General features: G+C 39.9%; 1 protein-coding gene, 1 long non-coding RNA gene and 1 other non-coding gene across 4 annotated transcripts in view; 1 reads left to right on the top strand and 2 right to left on the bottom strand.

The window, feature by feature from the left end:
- The window catches only part of iars1 (isoleucyl-tRNA synthetase 1), a 51,292-nt gene extending 37,153 nt beyond the window's left edge, over positions 1-14,139 (bottom strand). Inside the window, exons 1-7 of the mRNA NM_001097221.1 lie at positions 14,065-14,139; positions 12,634-12,765; positions 4,565-4,721; positions 3,438-3,557; positions 2,973-3,055; positions 639-756; positions 132-279 (exon numbers count right to left, since the gene is read on the bottom strand). Coding sequence (NP_001090690.1) covers positions 132-279; positions 639-756; positions 2,973-3,055; positions 3,438-3,557; positions 4,565-4,721; positions 12,634-12,752 — 745 coding nt within the window. The 5' untranslated portion in view covers positions 12,753-12,765; positions 14,065-14,139. The remainder of the gene's footprint in view (positions 1-131; positions 280-638; positions 757-2,972; positions 3,056-3,437; positions 3,558-4,564; positions 4,722-12,633; positions 12,766-14,064) is intronic.
- LOC116410668 lies at positions 10,257-10,389 on the bottom strand. The gene has a single exon (XR_004222581.1). It is a non-coding gene; the product is annotated as a small nucleolar RNA SNORA84 (small nucleolar RNA).
- A 108-nt stretch (positions 14,140-14,247) lies between the features above and the next one.
- Positions 14,248-16,661, top strand: LOC108647466. Of its 2 annotated transcripts, none has more exons than XR_004222425.1 (2): positions 14,248-14,330; positions 15,929-16,661. It is a non-coding gene; the product is annotated as an uncharacterized LOC108647466 (long non-coding RNA). The 2 variants fall into 2 exon arrangements; XR_001924501.2 differs by lacking the exon at positions 14,248-14,330 and adding an exon at positions 14,342-15,333.
- Positions 16,662-20,642: the final 3,981 nt, after the last annotated feature.

Here is a 20,642-nt window from a genome sequence, read left to right as displayed (position 1 = left end):
GCCTCCAAAAACAACTCACTGCTGCCATCATAGTCAATAGAACTGTGCTTTGGCTAACATAAAGGGGCGAAATTACAGGAGTGGACTCACTCCAAATAAGGATCTACAGGTACTGCTGCTTAAAGACTCACCTTTCAACTTAACATAGATCAGCTCTGGGTTAACACACAGGGCCAAGTTGCTGGGCAGGGTCCAGGGAGTTGTTGTCCATGCCACTAAAGATACACCTGAATCATCAAGCAATGGAAAGGTGACAATGACAGAGGGATCCTGGACATCCTGAAATAAATTAACAACGGAAAAGATGTAATTTAGGACACTGGAGACCAATAGTTGTATGTGTGCTGAGATTTAGTGCTTTGATATCCTTCTATGTTATTTGTCTAAGTCATAGGTGCAGATTTAGCAAAGTGTGAAATAATATAACAATAAAATGCAATCACTCTCTATTCGTTTCTATGGGATTTGTAAAGACCTATTTATTAATGGGTAAAAGCGAGAATTGACTTTGATAAATATGTCTCTAAAAACCCCACAGAAATGAACAGAGAAGGGTAGAATTTTACTATGGTGAGCTCTAAATTGACACTATGATAAATCTGTTCCTTACTGTAAGAGTTAATATTAAATCCTGTTACCTTGTAGTTCTGGTGGGACTCAAAGTTGGAGAGAGGAGTGTTGCAGGCAGTAGAGAATGGCATGACCTTAACACCTCGATACACTAGTCCTTTGTCATAAAGCTGTTTAAACACCCACCTAAAGTCCCAAACAAAGAACAAAAATATATAAAGGACAAGCAAGCTACTCCATGTAACTATACCATAACTGGTATAGGACACTGAACCACCTTGGATGTTGCTCATGTAAGCAAACTTAAAGATATTTTTTGTTGGTAAATAAGAAAATAGGCCCTGCGAGATTTAAAATATTAATGTTTCTTTTTTAAATGGATGATGATTGGTTATAGGCATAAATGGTTGACGTATGTCTTTTTTCAACCCAACTTACTATGTTACTATGATGAGCAAGAGAAGTTGTGATATTTATACAGTTCTAGGCACAGATCACAGGAACAAAGTTTTGAGGTAGTCACTGTACAAAGAGACTGGGATTGAAGCAATGCTTTCTGTTGCCATACACAGGAGACAAGGCAAAAGACCTTCCTTTATTGCCCAACCAATCCAGGGGCCCTGTGACTTTGCATGAAACCTACACAAAACGTCAGATAGGTTGCTCATCTCAAAATGGCGGCAACCATATTATACTGTGTCCTACTACCGTAATTCTACATGGATCATCCTTTTTGTACTATCCATAGAAGGGCAGCAGGTGGCGATATTGACAAAGACAAAGTATGTAACTACTCTGGTGAGACAAATATTTTTCTTTCACACAAAGGAAATCGGGAAGTGGGTGAAACCCTTAGGGAAGGCCTGCCAGACATGGAGCAGTGAAAGAATTCCAAAAGCCAGCTTAACACTGCCAGACACACAAGTGGAAGCCTGCGTAACAGACCCCATTCCATAATAATACAAATGGCTGCAACAATGCTTTGTGAAATTATTTTGTTACTGAATGCCATTTATACATGTAAGTAAGTATATATAGTTGTACTATCTCATGGATATGAAAAAAATAGAGCAGGATGATTGTAGTAAAATGCCTGAGACCCGTACAGCATTCTTCCATTCTGAGTGACAGGGTTCTTTACAGCACTGGACTTGTCAGTAAATCAGCCACCATAGCTGCATGTATTGTATATCTACACTGATTTTCTAAGCAGGCTGCATACATACTAGAAAATGTTATCATATGTTATCAATATTTCATATTATTATTAACATTTATTTATAAAGTGCCAACATATTCCGCAGCGCTGTACAATAAGTGGGATATTGCAGCGTCAATATGAGAGGGTGGTGCCATGACACTGCTCTAAATAGTCAAATATTGACAGGATTGCTGGTCACTGGCTTCTGTGCCAGAATGTTTCACTTTATAATCAGCCATGCTTTTGCACACCTCTATCCACTTCATCCCACACATATAGTCACACATTTAAAGATTGCCACATGTCTTTTTTTAAGGCATAATAAAAAAAACTTAGTAAAACTAAGAAATTCCATTCTCCCAGAAATTTGTGGTAACAAGAATTCCCTAATTTTTTTACCATAGTTTGTCTCACAGAAGTCTACAGAGCATGTATCTGGCACTGGCATATATCAATGAAGGCTAAACGCATACAATATATAGCCATACCTTGAAATGAACCTTTAGGGCTCTGGCACACGGGGAGATTAGTCGCCCACGACAAATGTCCCTTGTCACGGGCGACTAATCTCCCCAAAGTACCATCCCACCGGCGAAAATGTAAGTCGCCGGTGGGATGGCACACGATGCGCAGGCGATTTCGGCAAATCGCCGAAGTTGCCTCGCGAGGCTTTTTCGGCGATTTGCTGTAATCGCCTGCGAAGCGTGTGCCATCCCAACGGCGACTTACATTTTCACTGGTGGGATGGTAGTTCGGGGAGATTAAGGGGAAAAAAAAAATCATTAACCATCTGGTGCACGAATATTTTGCCACAATCCTCTGCTTAGTCTCACTGTAAGATTATATTAGAATACATTGAGGGTGAAGACACACAGAGCTACTAGTAGCAGCTAATTGTGATGGCTACTAAAATAGACATTGCTGATCATTTACTAATAATTGTCTCTACATGTGTTTTAGCAGAGGCAATTCTCAGTACCGTCTATGGCAGGGTATTTTCTGGCATTTAGTAGCCGCGATGACAAGTAGCTGCTACTTAGTAGCTCTGTGTGTCTTCTAATAATTCAGGGAAGGAATCTGTGAAACTGAAAGTGTCAATATCTGGATTTGCTTCTTTTATACTGGATAGCTGCATTAACATTGTGGAACCCCACCCTGTTACTGAACAACTGGAGACCTAATTCACGTGCACCCAACCTACCAAACAGTCTCCATGAACCATGGGTAGAGCGTCTTGTAGTCATTTTTGAAGTCAATCCAGCGGCCCAGCCTTGTCACACTGATCTAGGAAAACATTAAAGAGATGGGCTTGTTAAGCTGCTATCCATGAGAATCCAGCACAGGCCTTGCCACTCTTGCCATTCTGCATTTGGGTTTCTTGCTAACAAATTCATTGGCAGAGAATAATACAGGTATAGAGAGAGCAGGTGAACAGACCACAACCCTCTTATTTTGGAGTTATCTCTCTACAGGTATGGGACCAGTTATCCAGAATGCTCAGGACCTGGAGTTTCTGTAATTTGGAACTTTCTGGATAACGGGTTTCTGGATAAGGGACCCCACACCTGTATAAAAATGCAAAATGTTGGCATGCAGAGCACTTTATAGCATGACCCTTTTCCTCCTACTTTCATATATCAAAAGGGCATAAAAGAACTATCCGTACCTCCCATTCCTGAGAATATCTCATCACAATCCCACGACACTGCTTGTTATATTCAGCAATGCCCATTTTGGCCACATCCTCTGGTCCCTTTATTCCCAACGTCTTGTCAATTTCATATTCCTGAAGAGGTGGAAATTAAAAAAAAAAAAAAAAAAAATCACAAAAAAACACAAATCAAAGTCATGCAAAGAATTAACTAAATGGGTAGAAAGTTTCTTGTCCCTCTGTCCTTGGTGACATTAATAAGGGATGGCACTAGGAATAGACAGGGCATAGCTGCAGGGGGGGTGCAATGTATAAATGGAAATGGGTAATGGATAATAAGTTTCTGAAAGGGTGAGCAGGATCGGTTCATGGTGGTGAACTAGTATTTAGGCACAAACTCCATTTAATCCAGCAATAAAATTAACATAGAAGTCTACAGTAAAGCGGGTAAGTCAGTCCTAATAAAAAGACCTTTTTAAAGTCATTGTCATCTTACCCATACACCCATGTATACACAATTTGCCAGCAGACAACTGCTTGCTATGGGTTACTAGGTCTGAGGTAAACTTTGCACATTGAAGGCCCCGCAGGCTTAAAACAGAGAGAGAGCATGGTTTCACCCAGTCAGATAAATAATGCAAAGTTACAGAGATAGGAATGTAGGTGTGTGTGATTTCATTTCCAATGAGATGCCACGAGCAACCATTGCATAAAAGAGCTATTTATTTTTTGTTATTTTCTTTAAAAGAAATAAGACAAGATTTAATCAATAGAAACCAAAAAACACTGTAATGTCTAGGCTACCTAGGTTTTGTCTTTCCTTGCCATTCTACTCCTAAATCCTGCTCGTTTGTCCTGCTCTACCCCCACCCAAATCTTTACTTAGTGCCTTCCTAGTCCTCCCTCTTGGGGAACAAATATCTTGTGGTTTGTATCACTACGTACCCTTAGCAAAATGGTCCTCCCTGAAAATGTGCTTTGCCTTCCTTCCATATATGAATGAAAAAGCGGAAGCTGGTTACCTATGTCCTTTTTTCTGCTCCTTTGCCTTAAAGGCTCTCAAACCCTCCTATTCTTGCATTGGAATTTCCCTTTAAACAAACACAATACAAATGATGAAACCACCATGAGAGTAAACATACCACTGGCAATCCATGGCAATCCCAGCCAAATCTTCTCTCTACATGAAAGCCACTTTGGTGAGCAAATCTAGTAACAATGTCCTTAATAGTGCCGGCCAAGATGTGCCCATAGTGAGGGAGACCCGTTGCAAAGGGAGGCCCATCATAGAAAGTGTATCTGTGGGAGAGAAGGAAAGCAGGGGTGAGTCGGACACATGGGATCTCTAACCAGCATTCAGTGAATGTGAGAATAAGGTAAGCAATAAAACACACAAATCCACAATTCCTGTATGTTTACTGCACTCAAGTTGAACAATAGGTATACTGTGCAATAGGAAACTGCTATACCACTTATACATGCTACCTATATTAATGCAACCTTCTACCAGCTGGGACTCCTCACACTGCCCCACCACTTCAGTCTTTCTTAAAGTGATACTGACACCAAAAAAATTCTTTTAAAAATATGAACCTACTTCCAAACCTACCTACAGGTCATGCTGACTGTTTTTTTTCCTAAAAGTCCTGTTTCTCTACATAAATCTTACTTCAGATCCTGAACCCGACTGTAGCTTCTCAATCTGCCAAAAGGACTACATCATAAACTGGGAGGATTCAGCTTGCCGTTTGCTTCAAAGAGTTCCCCCTCCCTCCCTCGTTCCCTCCCTCGCATAGCGTTGTGAACTAGATAGCAGGCAGGCAGGCTTGATCTTTCCGTTGCCTGCCTACTTCAGGGCTGCCCCCCCACCCCACCCACTACACACTACATATAGACAACGGAGCTGAGCTTGTCACACACCGGCAGAAAGCAGAAGGGGCATTGCAGGTTTGTGATTGGGCATATTTATTCACGTGGAAGGCATTTCAATTAAAACCTGGAAGAGGGGAACAAACATGGCTGCTCCGTGGGTCTGTAATTCGTGCTACCATAATTATGAAGTGAAAAAACTTTAGTTTATAAGGAATTTAAAGCTGATACAAATTAATTAAAACTCAACAGTGGGTGTAAAAAAAAATATTTAATTGCCTGTCACTTTAAAGAGGCCATGCACTGGCCAAACATGTATGGTATTTGAAGGATCAGCTTGTGAAGAGACTCTGTACAAGGGGCCATTGAATATATAGCCACCTTCCTTTTGTTCCATTTGGGTCAGCAACTGCTCTTTACTTCCTCATCTGTCGTTTCACCATGCAGGGGTTGAAACGGATGGTACAAAAATATCTGCTGTTGCAAATGTGACAGAAATTGTTATTATTAAGGTGCTCACAAATAAGATGAGAATGACCAATCACTTTCTACATCTCTTGTATCTCTAAATGTTGCTCGATTTCTCCTCTGTTCCTCACAAAGCCACCTTTTTTTACACCACCCACATCCACTACAGTCTCCACTTTAAAACATTTCTATTGCTGCCCCTTTACCCCTAGAAATCTAATCCCTCAGTTCTTCTGTAAGGAACTCTCCCTATGCCTCTTCACAACTACACACAAAGCCTGCTGCTTAACCTGGCCATACACGTCCAGATTTTAGTTGTCGCCCAATGAAAATTCAGATATTGATTTTGTGTTTTAACGCAACGATCTAAAACTAAAGCTGGCCATACATGCACTTATATAACTGTACAAAACAAAGGTTATGATTATGATTATCAGACCGTGTGTGGACTCACATCCTGACAATTTTCGTACCATGACAATTGGCTGTTTAGTTGATAGGACAGGTTAGAAAATTTTTGTGGGATAACAATATTATCTGTGCATGTTTTGCCTATCTGACAATATCCTTGGGCGACCTACAATGTATTAAGGGTATGTAACTTTTGTATGATTGTTGTCTGGCAATTATTAATGGCCAAATTAATATTTGTTAGTTTTAGGACTTTAATTCTACAATTTCAATCTATGTGTTAGTTTTAGATTGTTGCATTAAAACATATAATCGTTACCAGAATGTTTGTCGTAAAATGACTACAATCTAAACATGTACGGACAACTTATTCAAATTTAAAGTGTAGAATTAAAGTCGGATGTTCTTGACATTAACTGGCAGATAATAATCGTATGAAAGTGTACTAATGTACTAATACTAGTGATGTATGGAAACAAATGATATTTTCTGTATTTCTGAATCCAGTATATATGAATGCCAAATACAGAGCAGCATTTGCAATAGCATTGGCAACAGCACAACAGGAAAAGAAGAACAGAAAGTGTTCTTGTTAGAGTAAGCAATGGCTTTTAAAGCATGAAATTTTGACAAATGTACATAAAATTCCTCTGTGGGTGTGTGCGTTTTGTTTATATGTAATAGGCCACCCATCGATTAGTCAGATAGGCAATATATGCAGATATTATCAATATCCAACAGAAACTCTAACCTGTCCGACAACTAAACGGCCACTTGCCATGGTACGAAAATTGCTGGGATCATTTAGTCCTACACATAAAACGTTGTTTCTGTATAATTATATCTTGTGTGTATGGCCAGCTTTAGACTATTATCAAGATATTATCAGTATCTGACACAGCCTTGGTATCAGCAGTATGTAGCATATTCAGAAGTACAGTCTTTACCCTTAAGAAGCCCATAACATAATAGGGCACATATATCTGCAATTGCAGTGAGAAAAGTGCCATTTCTAGCACAACCACCATGTTTATTTTTCCATGATGCAATGCATGTTTTCCCAGAAATCCAGCTTCATTGTCACAAAGGGGCAATTCTCTTGACACCTACTACAGGCACCATCTCTTTTTAGTGATCCCACTCACCCTTCCCAGAGGCTATTATCCCCCAACTGTTACTATAGGCACCATCTCTCCCTACTATACCTGCTATCCCACAGCCACAGTCCCTTCCCAGAGGCTATTATCCCCCCACTGCTACTATAGGCACCATCTCTCCCTACTATATCTGCTATCCCACAGCCACAGTCCCTTCCCAGAGGCTATTATCCCCCCCACTGCTACTATAGGCACCATCTCTCCCTACTATAACCTGCTATCCCACAGCCCCAGTCCCTTCCCAGAGGCTATTATCCCACTGCTACTATAGGCACCATCTCTCCCTACTATACCTGCTATCCCACAGCCACAGTCCCTTCCCAGAGGCTATTATCCCCCCACTGCTACTATAGGCACCATCTCTCCCTACTATACCTGCTATCCCACAGCCACAGTCCCTTCCCAGAGGCTATTATCCCACTGCTACTATAGGCGCCATCTCTCCCTACTATACCTGCTATCCCACAGTCCCTTCCCAGAGGCTATTATCCCACTGCTACTATAGGCGCCATCTCTCCCTACTATACCTGCTATCCCACAGTCCCTTCCCAGAGGCTATTATCCCCCCACTGCTACTATAGGCACCATCTCTCCCTACTATACCTGCTATCCCACAGCCACAGTCCCTTCCCAGAGGCTATTATCCCACTGCTACTATAGGCACCATCTCTCCCTACTATACCTGCTATCCCACAGCCACAGTCCCTTCCCAGAGGCTATTATCCCCCCACTGCTACTATAGGCACCATCTCTCCCTACTATACCTGCTATCCCACAGCCCCAGTCCCTTCCCAGAGGCTATTATCCCACTGCTACTATAGGCACCATCTCTCCCTACTATACCTGCTATCCCACAGCCACAGTCCCTTCCCAGAGGCTATTATCCCCCCACTGCTACTATAGGCACCATCTCTCCCTACTATACCTGCTATCCCACAGCCACAGTCCCTTCCCAGAGGCTATTATCCCACTGCTACTATAGGCGCCATCTCTCCCTACTATACCTGCTATCCCACAGTCCCTTCCCAGAGGCTATTATCCCACTGCTACTATAGGCGCCATCTCTCCCTACTATACCTGCTATCCCACAGTCCCTTCCCAGAGGCTATTATCCCCCCACTGCTACTATAGGCACCATCTCTCCCTACTATACCTGCTATCCCACAGCCACAGTCCCTTCCCAGAGGCTATTATCCCCCCACTGCTACTATAGACACCATCTCTCCCTACTATACCTGCTATCCCACAGCAACAGTTCCTTCCCAGAGGTTATTATCCCCCCGCTGCTACTATAGGCACTATCTCTCCCTACTATACCTGCTATCCCACAGCCACAGTCCCTTCCCAGAGGTTATTATCCCCCCGCTGCTACTATAGGCACTATCTCTCCCTACTATACCTGCTATCCCACAGCCACAGTCCCTTCCCAGAGGTTATTATCCCCCCGCTGCTACTATAGGCACTATCTCTCCCTACTATACCTGCTATCCCACAGCCACAGTCCCTTCCCAGAGGCTATTATCCCACTGCTACTATAGGCACAATCTCTCCCTACTATATCTGCTATCCCACTCTGGTAATGCCTACTGAAAAGTTCTAATTTCATAGTACTATGTCATTTGTAGTTGCAATCCATTTTGCTGTAACCACCGACATTACATATTCCTATTTTAGTGAGATCAGCAGCCATATTACATTTTTATGTGTGAATTTCAATACTCAAGCATTTATTCCCAGTGTCTGGGTTTTCTTTTACTACTCATTAATAAAAGAGGGTGTAATGACACAGCTGACACTTATTTGCCTGCTCACATTCAAGATGCTCTGCTGAAATGGATTCAAATAGACACTAATAGTAAGGCTTGAAAAATGTATTTTGGGCTAGCAACAATACGAATCATTGGCATCACTTCGGACTTATTTACAAGCGGTGATTTTCTGCACAGGCTCACAACACAAGCAGGCAGATTCAGAAGGCTGCTAATAGGACCTCTCAGTTTTACTTTTGTCAACTGTATACTCTAAGCTGTTTACACTAGTATGGAAAAACAAACAATATGATTTGCTTTCATTACACAAGAGTATAATCTAATCTCCTGTCATCCATTTTCCATGGTCCCAACGTGACTTAGTTTCCAAGGAACCACAGCGCCAAAATGGGTCTTAAATGGAAAATACACTACATTCCTAAATAAGGCTTTTTCTCCCATCGATCTCCTTAAAATAGTTGAGTATGACAGCAAAATGTATTAAGTACTGTACATAAAATAAGTAGGAGCAACCATGTTACTTACACTGTCTGTAATATCCCCATATCCTAACAGCAAGATCTTTAAAATCCCTACCTTACTGTTGTTATTGCAGCCTATGACAAAGCAATGCAAGCAATATGGTAGCCTCTACTTAACTGAACATATGTAAGTTAAAATGCTCTGAGCAAACAGTAGCCTACAACCCAATGCTTGGTCTCTACATTAAGGCAATGCTGCCTATCTGATAGCCAACCACATCTTTTATGACATAATTTTTATTGCAAATGTACCGTAATCCTCAGACTCTGGCTATATAGGATATTTGCACACTGTCCACTGTATGGAGAAGATGGAAATAGTTCTGGATACCTATGCCAACAAAAAACCCCTGCAAGTGTTTTAACATAATTTAGGCTAATTAAAATTAGATTAATTTCTCCCCTCATCACTTAATAAAGTATTATTTTCCCTGCCTTCCTATCTCTGTGAATAATCAGAAAATCACAAAAAGGTTACAGCTGGAACACAGTATCTCTGTAAAATGCCAGAAAACATAATTTGACAGCTTTGGGGTCCAAAGGAAGAGGTTACCATGGTAACTCTCCTGCACCACATGGGCATTTAATGGCCCAATAACAATTTTTCATGTGACACCTGCTGAATGTATACAAATATAAAAATGTTACTGTGACCGGGCTATGGGGACAAGCATAGTACTGGCCCCATGCAAAATACCACAGCTTTTATTTCTGCCCATTTAATAAAACCAGTGCACCGCATGGAAAATGTCAGGTCTGGTAACCACTGGGCAAAATCAAAACTTCATAGCCAAATACATATTTAATAGTATTTAATACTGGATATCCACGTTGAAAACAAAGGAATCAGTCTATATAAATGATAAAATGTGTAGTTCTACTTAAACCAGCAACTGCCTAAAATGAAGAGACACCAGAAATTAACCTTTTTTCATATATAAAAGTATTTGCCCAATATCTGTATATTCCCTATCTGATCCCCCATGTACCTCTATGAGGGGCAGCCATATTTGTGCAGCAGTAGGCTGCTAGCATTAGAAGCTATAACTGACAGGCAGAGAAGGGACAGTCAAGTTGGCAAAACAGTCAGGAACTTCCAGTAACAATTACTTACAAAAGCAAACTTAGCAGCAAAAAACGATCAAAACGACCTATAGGGAACTTTTAATGTACACTGAATTGTAGTTTTTTTGAGTCAGTATCACTTTAAGTGATTACGCAAATTACATTTTAAAAAAAAAAAAACAGGGATGATATATCTTTAAATGGTGAATAATAAAAGTGATAGAGTTAACAAGGGTGGGAGAGCTGCCCTAGACTTCCATTAACAAACCTATACAATACACAGGGCATACCTCTTTTTTAATTTGCACCTTTTAGTGACTGCAGGTATGGTTACAGCAGCGTGAACTAAGCAGCAGCCTTCGAGCAGCTCCTTATCAGGGCGTTCTCAGTGGACTTGCAATTAGTTTTATCAGCTGCTTTGAATTTTTCGGGTTCCGGAAGTAACAGGGAGTGCTAAATTAAAACTGGCTTCATATTTTTGAATAGTGCCAGAAATAACAGAAATCATAGATATTTCTTATTTAAAAAACCAGGCAAAACGGATGTTCAGAAAAATGCCCTATTCATTGAGCATATGTTGAGCTAGAGTGTATACTGTAAGTCTAATACCCAAATGGAGTGCACTATAGTTTAAAGGAGACATATAGTAGCAGATTTATGTGTGAAAGTAGGGCTCACTACAGAAAAAAACTGACCCACTTTCTATTTATTCCTATGGGATTTTTAGAACCTTATTTATGAATGGGTAAAAGAAAAAGTCCACCATTTTATAAATAAGCTTCTAAAAATCCTTTAGAAATGAATAGAATGTGGGTGAGTTTTTCTGTAGTGAGCCCTAATTTCACATTTTGATAAATCTGCCCCACAATGTAATACTCAACCTTTAGAACTATATTTCCTCATCATTTTAATGTTTAATGCTCAAGAAAAAAAAGGTTACAATAGGAGGGCCACCTCCTGATGTATTGTGGTAACTAGAAGGCCCTCCAGCCATCACAGAATTGAGCAGCTTTGAATAAAAGCAGCTGTATCTCTGTGACAGATAAAGGGTCACCTGCTTACATGGGAGAATGGGACATGGTTCTTTTCATTACCCTATGGTACATATCAGCTCCCCTAGCAAGAACTGCTTGTAACTTTACCTGTATGTAGTCAGTCAGATTGAGTGCCCTTTTCTGATGTGTGTAATTAAATAAGGATCAGCTGGAGGCCAACTGTCTAATAAATTCTTTTGGAAAATTACAAAAATAAAAATATTCCTTTTTGTGACATCAGGGCTGGCCCTCTAGCTGTGACTGATGAAAAATTTGTTCAATCTAAGGTTGAAAAGGGTTGTTGCTGGCAGCAGGTTGGCCACACAAAAGTATAGAAAATCGACTGTTATAAACAGTAAAATTTTTGCAAATAAAAATGCTGGGAATGAGATGAAACAGGTGACAATGGAACACGAGCACTTTAGTTTCAGGAAAAACTGCAGCTTCTCTATCTGACACGAGCAGAGACTGTGACAATTTAGTCAGGGAAGATGAAAAGACGATGGCCATATACAGGCAGATTTAAACTGCCAATTTGACACCTTCACATCGTAAGTAGCTTATTTGCCCATGTATGGGGCCCTCCAACAGGCCAGTTGAAACTAAAAATGCCATTGGGATGAGGACCACATTGGCTTGTTGATGTGTTTCTTGTGTGATAGCCTGACAGTTGCTCACTAGCATGACCAGGTTATGCTAATGAAAAAGTGCCTGTGGATCCCCTGACTGAGGAGAGAAGTGAAGGAAAGAGGTGGTGCTGGGGATTTCTAGGGAAATTGGAAGCAAAAAGTATGCTAAAAAAAATATAACACCTTTAACATGTATAATAATAATAGTTTAAGTGAAAAATCAAGATATATTTCCCCTTTAAGGTAGTTGATTACAATTACACACTGAAACCCTGTGTCAGCTCTCACCTTGGGCGGTTTTTGGACTGCTTTAAACATTCTTGGAAACAGTCAAGAGATTTCCATAGTTCTAGGATTTTCTCCTCTTCAGTAGGGAAGTTGATTGATTCAGGTACTTGTTGAGCCATTTGTAGAAAGAACCTGGATATAATAGCATACAGACTGTAACATGTATGTATGCATTTATTTATATAGCAGCACAAATGTATGCTTTACAAGGCATAAGCACAACCCTGTCTCCCAGACATAAAAAGCTGTATAATAAAAGTCCTTTTCAAATTAAACATGAAACCCAAATTCATTTTTATATTAACACATCCAAGCCCATTAAAAAGGCATTTAAATACCCCAACTTTCAATCATATATTGCCTGCACCGCCTCTATGCCTGGCAGACAATAATTTTAGCTTTCAGTTCAGCGCTACCTAGATGTCACTGCACATCTCACTTTCCCCCCCTCCCTCCTCATCATCTAATTGTGTAGCCAGTGCATGGGCATCTGGTACCCCATTCAGGCACATACACAAGATTTTGGCATGATACAAAGCTTGCCTTAATAACAGTGCCCACAAAATGGTGCCAGTCTGCTTGCTTTGATTGAGGAAGGAAGGAAGGAAGGAAACAAGATTTCTATTATTCATATAGAGAAAGTACAGTTTATTTTGCTCAACTAAGAATATAGAAAATAATTTGGAGTTATTTCTTAGGGTGACAGGTCCCCTTTAAGTGCTTAGGTGTTTCAATACACAGTTGGGATGAGGTCCCTGCCTCAAAAAGCCTACACTCTATTAACCTCTGAGTTAACTTTTAGTATGATGCAGAGAGTAATATTCTGAGCCAATGAGCAATTGGTCTGCATTTTTCATTATTTGTGTTTTTTAGTTATTTCACTTTTTGTTCAGCAGCTCCAGTTTGGAGTTTCAGCAGCTATCTGTTTGGTTGCTAGGGTCCAAATTACCTTAGCAACCAGAGCAGAGAGTTAAAAGAAGGTGGCAAATAGTTCAAAAACTTTAAAAAATAAATAATGAAGACCAAATAAAAAGTTGCTTAGAACAGGCCATTCTATAACATTCTAAACGTTGACTAAAAGGTGCATTTAAATGTCACTTTGAAGCAATTTTACTAGAATTGTATTTTATTAAACAGTGATGTTCCTTTAGTTTGCAGACTCACAAACACATTCTAATGCCATAGATCACATAAGTAAAAGCACCAGCTGGGAAAAGAAAAAGGATCTAAACCAAAAATCTATATTTTCATGCTTATAGTTGAAGGGTTAAAAGCTTGATTGTACTAGTTTATACATGCTGATCAGCAGGTAAGAACTAGAAGTAGTTTTCTGCAGCAAGTAGCATTACTGTACTCATCTCCTTATATAAATGGGCAATGACACATTAGCCTCATACACTGGCCGTTCCAGCGCAGCATCTACGTTCTTACGTTTAGTTCTTTACTCCCTAAGGAAAGCCTTCGCTGCCACCCAACCACTCTGCCGTTTCCGCCTCTCCGAACCGGTGAATCCCTTGTTCTTTGCACCGGCTGTCACAAATCTGATGCAATTAGCAGAAAGCATGAGCGGAAAAGGAAGTAGAGCCTGAAGCCGGGAGAAGGTGTGACAGCAGCGAGCCAATCAGAAATCAAAACTCTTTCTGCAAATGAGACGGACGCGTTGATTGGTCGAACGAACGTTGAGTGGCTACAAATAAGTAAAGTTCAATATTTATATTGTGATCGGGGCCCAATGCCAAAGCTTCCGGTAGTACTAGCGTCTCTTTGGGGCTCTGTTATACAATAGTTTATGTCCCTTACTAAAATAGTATAATGAATTGGTAGATACCTCAGAGGCGTGGAAAATCGTCCGTCTTAATAGGAATCACTGCTCTCATATCTTGCCGCTGTCACTGGGTTTGCAAAATGTATAATTTTAGGCACAGCAAATATTTGTGGCCATAGAACCTTAAAGGGGTCTTTTACCTTGAAGTAACTTTTAGCAAGTTATGCAAAGGCCAATTCGAAGCAACTTTTCAATTCAACTTCATTACTAATTTTTTTATAGTTTTTATAGGTTTTTATAGTTTTTAAATTATTTGCCTCCTTCTGACTCTTCCATGCTTTCAAATGGGGGTCACTGACCCCAGCAGCTAAAAACCTATTTGTCTGTGAGGCCACAAAGTTGTTATTGTTAAATACCAGCCTTCATATATTCTTATGTTTTTTCCTTATAGCATTGGCATTAGGTAACATTTTTACTGGGCAGACTGGCTAAGTATGAGCCGAGTGTTAACCTTGGAAGCCGGTGTCACTTAGCTCACTGAACTGTAGGACAGGAACCAATCAGAAACTAGGCAAGCCTGACCAGTGCCAGGCCAAGTCAGCTGGGCGCCCTGTGCGAGAACTCAGATGTGCACACACGGGGGTCGGGGTTGCTGGGACCACTGGAGGGGGTGATGCTGTGGGGGTAAGGGCCCACCAGAACTAGGTGTAGGTGAAGGAAGAGTTAACTGCTTGGTGCCCCCCCCCCCCACCCTTGTGCCCTAGGCAGGTGCCTCTTCTGCCTACCCCAAGTTCCAGCCCTTGACCTGATGGAACAGCAGGCTATCTTTGCTTGTGTGAATGCAGGACTGTGATTCGCTACCCACCTCCTACGGTTCACTCACCCCTCACACAGACAGGGACCATATTAGACCTATGGGTAATTCCAATAAAGAGGTAATTTTTTAAACATAATAATCATTTTAGCCAAAGGTAAAACTGGCACCATGTATTAATGGTTGCCACCTTTTTTCTTTAAAAAGGACTTTTGATGCCATGGAGCGGAGTCATGACATTGTGGGGCGGGGATAGATGAGGACAGTCCGATTATAATAGGCAAGCAGGGTTTGGATGGTTTGTAGATGGCCTGGGGGCTGAGCAACTAGGCATTACTAATTTACTGGCAGCTACATTGCCATTGAATTTGTAATACCATCACCAGGCTTGGCTGGTATATTACCGGATAGGCTGGTGAAATACTGGCCACATGGCAACCCTACATATATTAGTCAGTATTGCCTACAAGATGAGGGGGAATTTCAGTTATGCTATATATCTCCTTTAATAAATGATTCATTTGCTGCAAGTCGTTTGCTTTGCGCCACTAGAAGTAATCTCTGCCAAACCTGAAATAAACATGCAGAGGGCGCTACCTTTACTGCTGTATGGTGGCATTCCTCTGACCTGTAGTTCCACTTAATAATAATCAGTAACTGTAGAATTCCAGCCTCAAGACAAAACCCAGCATGCTTTGTTGTTTTTTATTCCACAGAACAAGATACTACAGGTCTACAAACAAAAAACTGGTTTTAGATACTGCTGACAGAGAAGAACACATTGGCTGATATATTAATCATGGACAAACATAAATAGAAGGCTAAGTATTAAGGATGAATTTCTTATGGGAGAGAAAACAAGACATAATTTTGCCCATTTGGCCTGCCCTAAATTCTTATATCCGTTATCCATGGAAAGCTGTGAGGAGGCCTGAGGTAGATGATCCATCATTGTTGCATGCCCCTATAGGTATGGTGGCTTTGTACGGAGTCCTAATAGGAAAACTGTTGGAAAGGCCTGATATATCAACACTGTGCTATATAATCAAGGTTCAGAGTTTCCTGACTGCAAGTGACTTTACCCACTATACAACAGGATAAGTATTACTACCTGGTCCAATGACTAAATAAAAATTTCCATTGAATGAACTATGTAGAGGAAATGGAAAGCGAAATACATTGGAGCCTGAACAAATATGTATCAAGTGCAAAAGAATCCTTTTTTATGATGGTAACAGGCAGCTGGATATTCCCTAAGGCTAACAGCCAAGTAAGAGTTGGGAGGGGGTAAAGTAGGGCGTTTTTCAGATAGCTGAAACTCACCCATAATCTGGTGTCTTTTTATTGTTTTACATGCATGTAAAATTCCTTGAGGTGCCACACCAGTAAAATATGTATATTAATTTTGATTCCACCGCTGTTATTAAATAATTACCTTGCAAAATCTCACATGATGTACTCTACCAGCGATTGTTTTCCTTTACACATAATAGTGGAACATAGTAAAACACAGCAGATGGGTGGATTTTAATGATGGTTTGGGAAGGCTAAATCAAATATAAAAATAATACATTTCTCTACAACAAGCAGGAGCTATTATACATAAACTTGGCATTGCATTTATTCTGCCATGTGTTGTGGGGTAATTATACATTAAAATGACACTCTATTGACACTAACATTATGTGACCTGAGAACATTTTATATGGAATTTCTCTTTTGGATATGGCTCACATTACCTCTTGTATTAGTTATCGGTTGTGTTTTAGTATGTAATCTGTATGTTCTATGTATACCCCCATTTATTGTACAGCATGGCAGAATATGTTGCCACTTTAGTGCTTAATTTATCTTGCCATGTTTTCTGGTACAGGTATAGGACCTGTTATCCAGAATGCTCAGGACGAAGGGTATTCCGGATAAGGGGTCTTTCTGTAATTTGGATCTTCATATCTTAAGTCTACTAAGAAATCAATAAAACATTCATTAAACCCAATAGGATTATTTTACATCCAGTAAGGATTAATTATATCTTAGTTGGGATCAAATACAAATCACTGGTTTATTTTTACAGAGATAAAGGAAATCAATTTTAAAAATCTGAATTATTTGATTAAAATGGGGTCTATGGGCCTTCTGGATATCGGGTTTCTGGATAATGGATCCCATACCTGTACTTATGAAATTGGCACTTTATTTTGTCATATTTTCTGGGGTATTATACATAGAACTGGATAGTATGGAGGAATCTGTAACAAAAAAAATCACCCTCTGACCAAGGTAGATTATATATATATGAATTCATAACAGTTTTCTGGTTTTACTGGTTAAGGGAAACACTTGAATTTACATCACTAGTTTTAGCTGTGAACCTCAGGCAACAGATTCTCGGGGGATCAGAGTTTTTATCAGGCTAACAGAAGTGTTGTCAATATGCGCACTTTCGCTTCTGGAAGTTAACTACATGCGCAATGGACCCACTAAAGCCAAATCTGGTTGTCAAGGTCACTGACCCCAGCAATAAAAAACAGATCAACTGTGAGGGGTAGTGTTTTCAGGCTTTGTAAGCTCTCTGTGGACCATGGCTTTTGCTGCGGGATGCGACTAAAAAAATGTCAGGAAAGACCAACTAGAGCAGCTGAACTTTATTTGGGGTTAATCAGAGGCACTTTAAATGATGGCAGGTGTATGCTCCTATTTAACATGATTTTGAATGTGATAGCTTAATTCTGAACACAGCTACATCCCCAGTTAGTAGAGGGTGTGCACACTTATGCAACCACATTATTTTAGTTTTTTTGGTTTTCTTCCCTCCACCTAAAAGATTTCAGTTTGTTTTTCAATTGAGTGGTACAGTTTATAGGTCACATTAAAGGTGGAAAAAGTTCTGAAATGATTTATCTTTTTCTCATTTTTGTACAGCCCATGTGGGTTGATATATTGTGGAAAAACTAATAGACAATTGAAGGATAGAATTAGTATGCACCGATCCACAATACGGGCAGCATTGGATCCTAATTATGATAAAAAGAAGGTGAAACAAGACATTTCAAAACAATCAACTGCACAGCATTGGGCAAAAGCAAAATATTCTATTTCCACATTCAATTGCATGCCAATAGATTGTGTGAAAGTCCCAAGGAAAGGAGGAGATGTCAATCAGTTGTTATTACAAAAGGAGGCCTTTTGGACTCAAATTGGGATGTGTTGCGCTCAGGGGACTCAATACCACATTACAATTGAACTGTAATGCCTATAAGGATGCTTATAAGGATATATATCATAATCCTATAATGTATATCCCATTACATATATTAATGCATTATTCACAATAATAATTAGTGTATTATATGTTATAAAAATTAAGGAGTTGTTGGATGTTTAGTAATTAATGGGTTAACATTACAGGAGGCCTTGAACTTTGGACATATTGTATGGTTACAAGTGATTTTAAACTTAACTGTTTTTTTAACAAAGTTGCACTTTAGATTATCCACAGAGATAGAGGGATTTTTACAATGTTACACTATAAATTATCCACTGAAATGGGGACATTTTTAACAATGTTGCACTTTGAATTATAGTGAGAGACTAAATCAGGGGTCGGGAACCTTTTTGGCTGAGAGAGCCATAAACACCACATATTTTAAAATGTAATTCCGTGAGAGCCATACAATATGTTTGGCCGCGGATGCTGCAGGGCAAGGTATGGTGGGTCCCAAGGATGCCGGATGCGATGCAGAGGAGGGCGTGGCCTACGCTCGGCGGATAGAAGATGTGTTCTAAGGCTTAGAATACGTCTTCTATCTGCCGAGCGCAGGGGAATGGTAGGGTGGGTGCCAAGGATGCCGGACGCGGATGCGATGCGGAGGAGGATGTGGCCTGCGCTCGGCAGATAGAAGACGTGTTCTAAGGCTTAGAACACGTCTTCTATCCGCCGAGCGCAGGCCACGCCCCCATTATTTTTTTATTAAATTTTTGGCAGTGAGCCAGATTCAGCCATCAAAAGAGCCACATCTGGCTCCCGAGCCATAGGTTCCCTACCCCTGGACTAAATGAATGTAATGGTATTAACGGCAGGGAGAATATCTGGTGCACTTATGTATTAGTAAAATATTGATTTATAATATGTAAATTGTTTAAGTGGTCACTGTTGGGGGTTATTGGTCGCAAGGGGTTAATTTCCATATGATGTCACTGGCATTCCCTGGGTTCATGGGAGGAGGTTATTTCAATTTGTATTTGTACCTTAAAAAAGGTCCCAAAATGTTGTTTGTACATGCAATACACTTGAATTTGCTTGAATCACAAGACCCTTTGTGCTGGCTGTCTTTTATTTTATGTATCTTGATGTATCTTGCACAAGGGCGGCTACGCAGTAGCAGGTTTGGAGTGAGGTGCTGTCATGAGGACATTTTTATATATATATATTTACAATTTTCATGCTAAGATTTCTTATTTCAACCATCCTGCTAATTTATTCCACAGTGATTGAACATTGGCATTTTAGTCTTAGCCCTCAGATACAGACTGCTTTGACTAAGCTAGAATGTGGAATCTCCACAAAAGATGGCTAAATATTAAATGGGAATATCACCCTTAATAGCATATTCAAATTTAAGCAAAATCGTTTGAAAAAAATGTGTCCCCTTCATTGTCTAATGTTTTCACATCATCCGACTAAGGGTTTATTTCAATTAGTGTGAATCTTCAAATAAATTCTGGTTCCAATGTATCATGTATTAGAATACAGATATTGGACCTGTTATCCAGAATGCTTGGTACCTGGGTTTTTCTGGATAAGGGATCTCTCTGCAATTTGGATCTCCATATAAAAAACTATTTAAAAAACGATTTAAACATTAATTAAACCCAGTAGGATTATTTTTCCACATACAAGAATTAATTATATTTTAGTTGGGATGAATTAAATATACTGTTTTATTATTACAGAGAAAAAGGAAATAATTTTTAAAAAAAGTAAATCATTTGATTAAAATGGTGTAAGGTGCAAGATGACCTTTCCATAATACAGAGCTTTCTGGATAACAGGTTTCCAGATACTTGTATATCATCTTCACACACTTATCTCCTCTACTAAACATTAGCACATTGTTTTCAGATACAAGTAACATTATTTGTAAATTGCTTTACTTTAAAACAAAAAGGAAGTACTTTGGTGTTGACAGGTACAGTAATTATGGTGAGTCATTTCCCCCACTACTGTCACTCGCGAGCCATAGCCAGAAAGCATTTGACAAAACTGTTCTAGAGCCATGCCCACATAACAGTGCCAGCATCTGCCAAGAGGGAGATTCGTATTTAAGTAAGTGGCAAGCTTCTAATGCAGTTTATTAATGTAATAAATTATTGCCTGAGAGGCCCACATTAATAACAAACTGCAGTGTGTTACAGACACACTGCAGAATT

Source organism: Xenopus tropicalis, chromosome 4 (assembly GCF_000004195.4).
Source record: "Xenopus tropicalis strain Nigerian chromosome 4, UCB_Xtro_10.0, whole genome shotgun sequence".
NCBI classification, from domain to species: Eukaryota; Metazoa; Chordata; class Amphibia; order Anura; family Pipidae; genus Xenopus; species Xenopus tropicalis.
Note: the sequence above shows the minus strand (reverse complement) of the source record. Positions and strands in the feature narration are given on the sequence as shown.